This window comes from Oncorhynchus kisutch, linkage group LG17 (genome assembly GCF_002021735.2).
Source record: "Oncorhynchus kisutch isolate 150728-3 linkage group LG17, Okis_V2, whole genome shotgun sequence".
Lineage (NCBI taxonomy): Eukaryota > Metazoa > Chordata > Actinopteri > Salmoniformes > Salmonidae > Oncorhynchus > Oncorhynchus kisutch.
In genome coordinates this window covers 55,679,376-55,689,446 of record NC_034190.2, presented here as the reverse complement: position 1 = coordinate 55,689,446, position 10,071 = coordinate 55,679,376, and the positions used below count along the sequence as shown (strand labels likewise).

The window sequence follows — 10,071 nt, the reverse complement described above, 5'->3', positions numbered from 1 at the left end:
CAGTGTGTAGCAGCACCCAGAAGCGAACAAAGCGACCCGGAAGCGCTGAACCAATTGGAGGCAGGCAGAAAGAATACCAATCTTTAATAATAAAGCAAGACAAAATCTGCAATCGGGACATCAGGTCTGTGTGCAATTCATGGAATTTGTTTGTAAATGTGCATTTCTGGAAGTTGATAAACCCCAAATGTATGCATTATGCAGATAATATCATTTTATGCCCCTCGATTCGTTAAAAAGTTGGAATGTAAAAAATACCAAAGTGAACGCATTTTGGAAAAGATTGGCATAACGTCTTTTAGAATATCTTTCTGTCAGCGTGCGGTTGTTACATTGTGACCTTTACGCATTGAGGATGTTTTATAAAAGCATTTAAGCGCAAAGCTCGAGCATCTTACCTATTTGCATGCTATTTGCAGGGCATGGTCTGTTTAGGAAGTGTCCCGTTTTTTAAGAGGTGGGGAGGCCGGGCTATTCAAACCTGCAATTCGTCGTAAACATTGATTCATGTTTTTGACATAAACACACATTTGTGTTAAGCGGCCTCCTTTTAGGAGAAAATGAGATGCTCCTAATTTTGGGGTCTGCAGAATATGGCGTCCCGCCTTATAAAAATAAGTCAGGCTGCCATTTTTTTTTCTCTTTTGTCTGAAAATGTTTTAATAAATGTGTCTGAGAATGTTTCGGTGTGGCATCGTATCGAATTGTCGCATCGCCAAATGTGACTGAATTTCAGAGCTGTCGAGGGGCACACGTGCTATCAAAAGTCTAGACTACCAAAGGAAACATGAAATGCTGCCTAAATGAATTATAACTGGAAGGGGACGTAACTAATATTTTACAGGAAATATATTTTGTAAAGAATAAAACGTTGACATTGAGCCTATTCTGATTTCCGTAGACCAACAATGTGTGCTAAACTGTCTAGGCATAACACCTCTGGCATAAACCTTTGGGAATGGGTTAAAGAATATTGAAGGTAGGCCTATCGAAAATGACTGACAGGTGTGACCATATTCAGTGAAAGTTTGGATGTTTGATTGCATTCTTGTAATGTCTTTTGAGGCCTGTGATTGACTGCAGTTTGAGCTGAACATACTAGGTTTTTATACAATAATTATGAACATGTATTATTGTGACTGTGTGAATTGTGCTATTTGTTCTGTTAATTACCCAAATCCGAATGCGACAAAGTTACTCTATTACTCTATTGTATAATACTCCATTATTGGCATATCATATATTTTTTCTAAGTATTCATGTAATATAGTAGAAAGAATATAATAACTTAAGTTATTAGGTAATAAACTCATGATAACAGCCCTATTCACACAGTCACAATCTAATTTCATAAACCATATGGTACAAAACTGGTCTCTTTGTCTTGAGAGGTAGAGACCTGAGTCTGCCTCCCATTAAGGCTATTGTACTTTCCCCCCACTCTACTACTTCTGGGGGATGCTCAAAAACAAAACAGTCACATGAAACATCAGTATACCTATCCATTTTATTCTTAGTTTCAATCTAATACGTTTTAATAACCTCCCAATACATGGGATAATGCTTTGTAGATAATGGTATTTGGAAAATGATAAAATACCGCAATAAAACGTGCGTTTCCAACGCAGGATGGCTGAGCCTCGGTTCAACAACCCCTACTTCTGGCCTCCGCCTCCCTCCATGCCTGGCCAGGTAAGGACATCTTCATTTTTTATGTCCTTCCATCTAGGCTGACATGGTTATGCATACTCAGCTCATTATTTTCTCAGTTAAAAGTATTTAAATCTAGGTAAATGCCCATCAGAAGAGGTTAACAACTAAGGTATTAAACGGAAACAAAAGTATGACTATAATGGGATCATCTTTAGCTTGATGGTTGATACAATGGAGCTGTTTTCTGTTGAACATGACCGGTTAACCCTTTCAGCTGGATAACCTGGTGCTCATCAATAAGATCAAGGAGCAGCTGATGGCTGAGAAGATCCGACCCCTGCACCTGCCACCCAACTCAGCCCCCTCCCAGCAAACCCTGCTGGTGGCTTCCTCGCCCTCGGACGGGGGGCAGCAGCAGCATGGCATGCCCAAGCACCAGCAGGGGCAGCACCATCCTCAGGGCTTGGTCCAGCAGCCCGACATCGCCCTGCACGCCCGCCCAGCCTCCAGCTCTGTGCCAGGTAGGTACTGTAACAGTGTTTGCTGTCTGCTCACCACACTGGCGTGCACACTAGGGACACCACCTGGCTCTGGTCATACTTAAAGACCAATATTCTGTTCAATGGTCTCAATCTCAATAGTCTGAAGTGCCTTCCCCTTCGCATCTCCTCTCCATCATCTGCATTGATTAGGAAAGCACAGATGAAAGTCATATGGTGGATGCCTACCAGTGTAGTTCTTTCATATCGGTGCAGAGGATTGAAAGTAAGTCAAAAATGTAGCTTAAATGCAGCCATAGATGTAGACATTTTTAATCATCCCTACGCTCCCTATTATGGAGCGTTGTAAGATCTCAGGATGGGATGTTGAGTATAAATTGGTGCTATTTATAAAGTGATTTTCTCATTTGTCCCTCAGTTAGATCAGTTAACTTTATTACCTTCAATGTCGATGATGCAGACGTGAATATGGATGACAAGTCAGCAGTGAAGGCCAAAGGACTGTGGGATGAGTGGCACATGCGACAGATCGTAGAGCAGCCCTCTAGAGTTAACCATCGGTCAGGTAATAACCACACTACCTTTCTCATTGGAAACATACAATCGTCAATGAAAACATTCAAAAGCTGTGTAGTTCACAAGGGTTAGACAAGAGCCAAATGCATTTCAGTGTGCCTCTTAAGTTCTGACACCTTCCCTAATTAGTTTGTGTCAAAGCTCAGTCTCTCAGCAAGCTAAGTCGCTAACCTTTTGCATGGCTTATCATTTGTAAGTCTTCATGTGCCCATACACAGGTCTGGCCCGGCCGGACGGCCACAGCACTTCCGAGGCCCTCACGCCCACCACACCCACCTCCAGCAGCCAGAACCGACTGGGAGGGGCCCCATCGGTCAACATCATCTCCGGGCTGGCCAGTGGGCCTGGCATGGAGCAGATGAAGAGCGGGGGCCTGGCCGGACTCCTCGGCCCTCCACCCAAGACACCCCGCGGGAGGAAGAAGATCAAAGCAGAGAGTGGAGGGCCTCTTCTGGTGGTGCCCTACCCCATCATGGCCTCTGGCGCAGACCAGGGCTGCATCACCTTCCCTGCCAAAGAGGGCAAAACATACAGGTATGGGCAATGTTTGTAAAACGGATTCAATTTAGCTTAGTTTCAAGTGTACATAATAATGATTATTTCTTCAATAAGCACCCATTTCAGTGGTTGTAGACCTAGAGAAATTTTAGTCACATGCATATATCGGTAACGGTGTTATTGGTAACACAGTGTTATACATAAGGCATTCATAACACCCTCAAAGATTGGTCATGGCACCTTTTTGGGTGTTGCAGTATCATTCATAACACAACCTTCATCCATGACATATGATATGACCCAGTCCCATTTGTATGTATCCCTTCACTCAGATGCAAAGTGTGTCCGCTTACCTTCTTGTCCAAGTCGGAGATGCAGATCCACTCCAAGTCCCACACGGAGGCCAAACCCCACAAGTGTCCCCACTGCTCCAAGTCCTTTGCCAACGCGTCCTACCTGGCCCAGCACCTCCGCATTCACCTGGGCATCAAGCCTTACCACTGCTCCTACTGCGAGAACTCCTTCCGTCAGCTCTCGCACCTGCAGCAGCACACTAGGTAATTTGAGTTCACCTTCATGGAATAGGAAGGAATAGGAAAAAAGTAAACCACCAAAATCCACACCATATTAAAGTGTGTTTGTGGCTTCACAATGGCAATGACAACATTAATTAAAAACATATTTTAAACAGGAACACTCCATGTATTGCTGGAATGTACAGTAGCCTTGAACTGCATTGTTGGATAAGGGCTTGTAAGTAAGCATTTCATCGTAAGGTTGTATTGGTACCTGTTGTATTTGGCACATGTAACAAATAACATTTTATTTGCATCAGTGCCACTGACATTGGGCAGCACTGAGAAATGTATGATTATGTATCCATTGTTTTATAACTCTTTATTATAATTTTTTACACCATATTCTTTTACATTGTCATTACATTATATGTCCTGTCATAATTGCTAAATAAAAAATAATATTTCAGTCCATTCTCTCTCCAACATGCATCTATTTTCCTCTGCGTGTGTCTTAGAATCCACACTGGTGACAGACCCTATAAATGCGCGGCCCCTGGATGTGAAAAGGCCTTTACCCAGCTCTCTAACCTACAGGTCAGTATTACATCACCGCAGGATTACTTACTTATGTTCTACAGTCCATCTCTCAGTGCTGAATGGCCCCGAGTCTATTGATAATATTAAAGGTGCTACATAGTTAAATTCTAATTGAATGTAGCCCTAAATGGCATACTGCAGAAGTGAAGGTATAAGATTCCATGAGAGAAAAATATGGTCTACTCAACCATACAATAATTACTTTCCTGGGATGCTCTGAATGATAGTTATCCTCTAATGAGTGACTGAGTTGTGCTTATCTCTTCTATTTCTCTCTCGCTCTGCCCACCCCCTCCCCTCCTCTCGCTCTGCCCACCCCTCCCCTTCTCTCTCTCTCTATGTAGTCTCACCAGAGGCAGCACAACAAGGACAAGCCGTACAAATGTCCCAACTGCTACCGTGCCTACTCAGATTCAGCATCGTTACAGATCCACCTGTCTACGCACGCCATCAAAAACGCTAAGGCCTACTGCTGCAGTATGTGTGGCCGGGCATACACCTCAGTGAGTATCCTATCCCTCTGTTCAGTATTAGGTGTTAGTAGTAGTGTAAGCAAATCCAATGCATTGCTATAGTCCCGGTCAGTTATAGTGTCTGTAAACATTTGCAGAAGCCGCACATAAAACCACAACATAACTAAGCATGAATTAAGCTCACCACATGAAGAAAGAAAGAGGGGTCAAAGATTGTGATTTACAGAATCAGTTGCCTACTGACTTTTATAAAAACCTGCAGACGATTATTGAATGTTGGGACCAGGGTTGCCAACCTATTCCTGTGTTTAGGCATTTGTGTGGGGAAACCAACAGATTTTGAGTCGTCCATTTTGTGTCTTTGCAGGAAACCTACCTTATGAAGCACATGTCCAAACATACAGTGGTTGAGCACCTAGTGAGCCACCAGTCCCCCCAGAGGACAGAGTCCCCCAGTATCCCAATACGCATCTCCCTCATCTGAGCTCTCCACCCACACAGCAGTACTGTATGTTGTTGTATTCATTTTCTATGTAAGGGTGTAGTTTAGGGACCCTTCATATAAGGTCATCGACACAAGGCCTACATACAGTGCCTTTGGAAAGTATTCAGACCCCTTGACTTTTTCCACATTTTGTTACGTTACAGCCTTATTCTAAAATTGATTTTTAATAGAAATCCTCAGCAATCTACACACAATACCGCATAATGACAAATTGAATACAGGTTTTTTGAATTTGTAGCAAATTTTAATTAAATAAAAAACAGAAATAGCTTATTTACATAAGTATTCAAACCTTTTACTATTTTATTTAACCTTTATTTAACCAGGAAGGGCTCATTGAGATTAAAATCTATTTTTCAAGAGCGCCCTGGCCAAGATAGGCAGCACCAAGTCATTACAAAAAAATTACTGACAGACAACATGAAAAACTACAAGTAATCTAGTAAAAACCATTGAATTCACAAGAGTATAAAACAGCAAATTAAAAACATTGACAGGTCAGGGAATCAGCCTCAAAATCCTTCATCAGTGATTTAAAAACACCAATCGGGACAAGTTCTTCCAGTTTAAAAGTATTTTGTAAGGTGTTCCAAGACGATGGCGCAGAGTACATAAAAGCCCTTTTACCAAATTCAGTTCGGACATTTGGAACAGTTAGCAGGATAAAGTCCAGAGAATGAAGAGAGTACCCACCACATTTCTGAACAATAAAAATGCCCAAATAAAAAGGTAGTAAACCCAAAATGGCTTTGTAAATAAAAGTATACCAGTGACTGAGCCTACGAGTGACTAGAGAAGACCAGCCAACCCTGGTATACAAAGTGCAGTGGTGCGTAAGGGTTTTGCAGTTTAAAATAAATCTCAAAGTGCCATGGTAAAGAGTGTCAATTGATCTCAAACACTGAGCGGAAGCATTCATATATAAAATATCTGTGATAAAATGCTGGGTTCGTTGTCTGAGTCAGGCGCAAGACACAGGTTTGAGAAAACACAAAAGTCTTTCCTCAAAATATTTAAAACCGGAATATCTCCAACAAGGAAACATAAAGTCTAGAGAAAACCCTCCAACACACACGGTAACACAAAACAATCACAGACAAAACAGAAAGGTAGACGAGAGGGTAAATAAGGAACATAATAAGGGAATAGAAATCAGGTGTGCGTAATCAAGACAAAACAAAAGGAAAAAACGAAACATGGATCGGTGATGACTAGAAAGCCGGTGACGTCAACCGCCGAACTCCGCCCGAACAAGGAGAGGAGCCGACCTCAGCCGAAGTCGTGACAATATCCCCATAGTCTAGTAAAGGCATAAATGTAGCTGATACTAGCCTCCTTCTGGCTTCAAAAGAAAAACAGGCCTTATTCCTAAAATAAAATCCCAATTTCAGCTTCAATTTTTTTGTAAGTTGTTGAATATATTACTCAAAGTAATTTATGGTAGAATGGCCAGACGGAAGCCACTCCTCAGTAAAAGGCACACGACGGCCTGCTTGGAGTTTGCCAAATGGCACCTAAAGATTCTCAGACCATGAGAAACAATATTCTCTGGTCTGATAAAACCAAGATTGGATTCTTTGGCCTGGAAGCCAAGCGTCACATCTGGAGGAAACCTGGCACCATCACTACGGTGAAGCATGGTGGTGGCAGCATCATGCTGTGGGGACGATTTTCAGTGGCAGGGACTGGGAGATTAGTCAGAATCTAGGCAAAGATGAACAGAGCAAAGTATAGAGAAATCCCGGATGAAAACCTGCACCAGAGCGCTCAGGACCTCAGACTTGGGCGAAGGTTCACCTTCTAACAGGAGAATGACCCTAAGCACACAGCCAAGACAACGCAGGACAAGTCTCAATGTCCTTGAGTGGCCCATCCAAAGCCCGGACATCTCTTGACCTGATAATATCTGTGCAGAAACACTCCCCAACCAACCTGACAGAGCTTGAGAGGATCTGTAAAGAAGAATGGGAGAAACTCTCCAAATACAGGTGTGCCAAGCTTGTAGCGTCATACCCAAGAAGACTTGATGCTGCAATCGCTGCCAAAGGTGCTTCAACAAAGTACTGAGTAAAGGGTCTGAATACTTATGTAAATGTGATATTTCTGTTTTTTTGCAAAAATGTCTAAAAACCAGTTTTTGCTTTGTCTTTATGGGGTATTGTGTGTAGATTGGTGAGGGGAAAAAACAATTTAATCAATTTTAGAATAAGGCTGTAACGTAACAAAATGTGGAAAAAGTCAAGGGGTCTGAATACTTTCCGAAAACACTGTATGCATTCACATGACACCTGACATTCATTTCCAAACCCCTTGTTCTATTTTGACACAGATTGGGTCGGTTAAATGAAAACAAACACATTCTTTGCAAAGGTTTATGTCAATGGAAACAAATGTCGGATAATGTCCCGCGTCGAATAAAACTGAGCACTTACAAAGGCGTTTTGAAAACAGTGATATAGAGTACCAGTCAAAAGTTTAGACACACCTACTCAGCATTTTTTTCCTTTATTTTTACTATTTTCTACATTGTAGAATAATAGTGAAGACATCAAAACTATGAAATAACACATATGGAAACATGTAGTAACGAAAAACGTTTTAAACAAATCAACATATATTTTAGATTCTTCTAAGTAGCCACCCTTTGCCTTGAGGACAGCTTTGAACACTCCTGGCACTCTCTCAACCAGCTTCATGAGAAATGCTTTTCCAACAGTCTTGAAGGAGTTCCCACATATGCTGAGCACTTGTTGGCTGATTTTCCTTCACTCTGCGGTCCAACTCATCCCGAAACCATCTCAGTTGGGTTGAGGTCAGGTGATTGTGGAGGCCAGGTTATCTGATGCAGCACTCCATCAATCTCCTTCTTGGTCAAATAGCCCTTACACAGCCTGGAGGTGTGTTTTGGGTAATTGTCCTGTTGAAAAACAAAAAAAATTGTCCCAGTAAGCACAAACCAGATGGGATGGCGTATCACTGCAGAATGCTGTGGTAGCCATGCTGGTTAAATGTGCCTTGTATTCTAAATAAATCACAGACTGTGTCACCAGCAAAGAACCATTACACCACCTCCTCCATGCTTCATGGTGGGAACCACACGTGTGGAGATCATCCGTTCACCTACTCTGCGTTTCACAAATACAGTGCCTTGCGAAAGTATTCGGCCCCCTTGAACTTTGTGACCTTTTGCCACATTTCAGGCTTCAAACATAAAGATATAAAACTGTATTCTTTTGTGAAGAATCAACAACAAGTGGGACACAATCATGAAGTGGAACGACATTTATTGGATATTTCAAACTTTTTTAACAAATCAAAAACTGAAAAATTGGGCGTGCAAAATTATTCAGCCCCTTTACTTTCAGTGCAGCAAACTCTCTCCAGAAGTTCAGTGAGGATCTCTGAATGATCCAATGTTGACCTAAATGACTAATGATGATAAATACAATCCACCTGTGTGTAATCAAGTCTCCGTATAAATGCACCTGCACTGTGATAGTCTCAGAGGTCCGTTAAAAGCGCAGAGAGCATCATGAAGAACAAGGAACACACCAGGCAGGTCCGAGATACTGTTGTGAAGAAGTTTAAAGCCGGATTTGGATACAAAAAGATTTCCCAAGCTTTAAACATCCCAAGGAGCACTGTGCAAGCGATAATATTGAAATGGAAGGAGTATCAGACCACTGCAAATCTACCAAGACCTGGCCGTCCCTCTAAACTTTCAGCTCATACAAGGAGAAGACTGATCAGTGATGCAGCCAAGAGGCCCATGATCACTCTGGATGAACTGCAGAGATCTACAGCTGAGGTGGGAGACTCTGTCCATAGGACAACAATCAGTCGTATATTGCACAAATCTGGCCTTTATGGAAGAGTGGCAAGAAGAAAGCCATTTCTTAAAGATATCCATAAAAAGTGTCGTTTAAAGTTTGCCACAAGCCACCTGGGAGACACACCAAACATGTGGAAGAAGGTGCTCTGGTCAGATGAAACCAAAATTGAACTTTTTGGCAACAATGCAAAACGTTATGTTTGGCGTAAAAGCAACACAGCTCATCACCCTGAACACACCATCCCCACTGTCAAACATGGTGGTGGCAGCATCATGGTTTGGGCCTGCTTTTCTTCAGCAGGGACAGGGAAGATGGTTAAAATTGATGGGAAGATGGATGGAGCCAAATAAAGGACCATTCTGGAAGAAAACCTGATGGAGTCTGCAAAAGACCTGAGACTGGGACGGAGATTTGTCTTCCAACAAGACAATGATCCAAAACATAAAGCAAAATCTACAATGGAATGGTTGAAAAATAAACATATCCAGGTGTTAGAATAAAATACAGTTTTATATCTTTATGTTTGAAGCCTGAAATGTGGCAAAAGGTCACAAAGTTCAAGGGGGCCGAATACTTTCGCAAGGCACTGTATATGGCGGTTGAAACCAAAAATCTCAAATTTGGACTCATCAGACCAAAGGACAGATTTCCACCAGTTTAATGTCCATTGCTCGTGTTTCTTGGTCCAAGTAAGTCTCTTCTTCTTATTGATGTCCTTTCGTAGGGGTTTCTTTGCAGCAATTCGACCATGAAGGCCCAATTCATGCAGTCATCTCTGAACAGTTGATGTTGAGATGTGTCTGTTACTTGAACTCTGTGAAGCATTTATTTGGGCTGCAATCTGAGGTGCTGCTACTCTAATGAACTTATCCTCTGCAGCAGAGGCAACTCTAGGTCTTCCTTTCCTGTGGCGGTCCT

The 10,071-nt window shown here is 42.1% G+C and overlaps 1 protein-coding gene across 2 annotated transcripts; it reads left to right on the top strand.

Annotated features, from left to right (window-relative positions):
• The first annotated feature begins 33 nt into the window (after positions 1–33).
• Positions 34–6,577, top strand: LOC109907942 (zinc finger protein 362-like). Of its 2 annotated transcripts, none has more exons than XM_020506252.2 (9): positions 34–124; positions 1,629–1,692; positions 1,928–2,174; positions 2,614–2,718; positions 2,948–3,263; positions 3,560–3,784; positions 4,261–4,339; positions 4,687–4,845; positions 5,183–6,577. In XM_020506252.2, exons 2-9 carry the CDS (start codon positions 1,630–1,632, stop codon positions 5,297–5,299), a joined length of 1,311 nt encoding a protein of 436 aa, XP_020361841.1. In that variant the 5' UTR covers positions 34–124; position 1,629; the 3' UTR covers positions 5,300–6,577. The 2 variants fall into 2 exon arrangements, with proteins under 2 accessions (XP_020361841.1, XP_031649980.1); XM_031794120.1 differs by having other exon boundaries at positions 2,927–3,263; positions 5,183–5,649.
• The last annotated feature ends 3,494 nt before the right edge of the window (positions 6,578–10,071 follow it).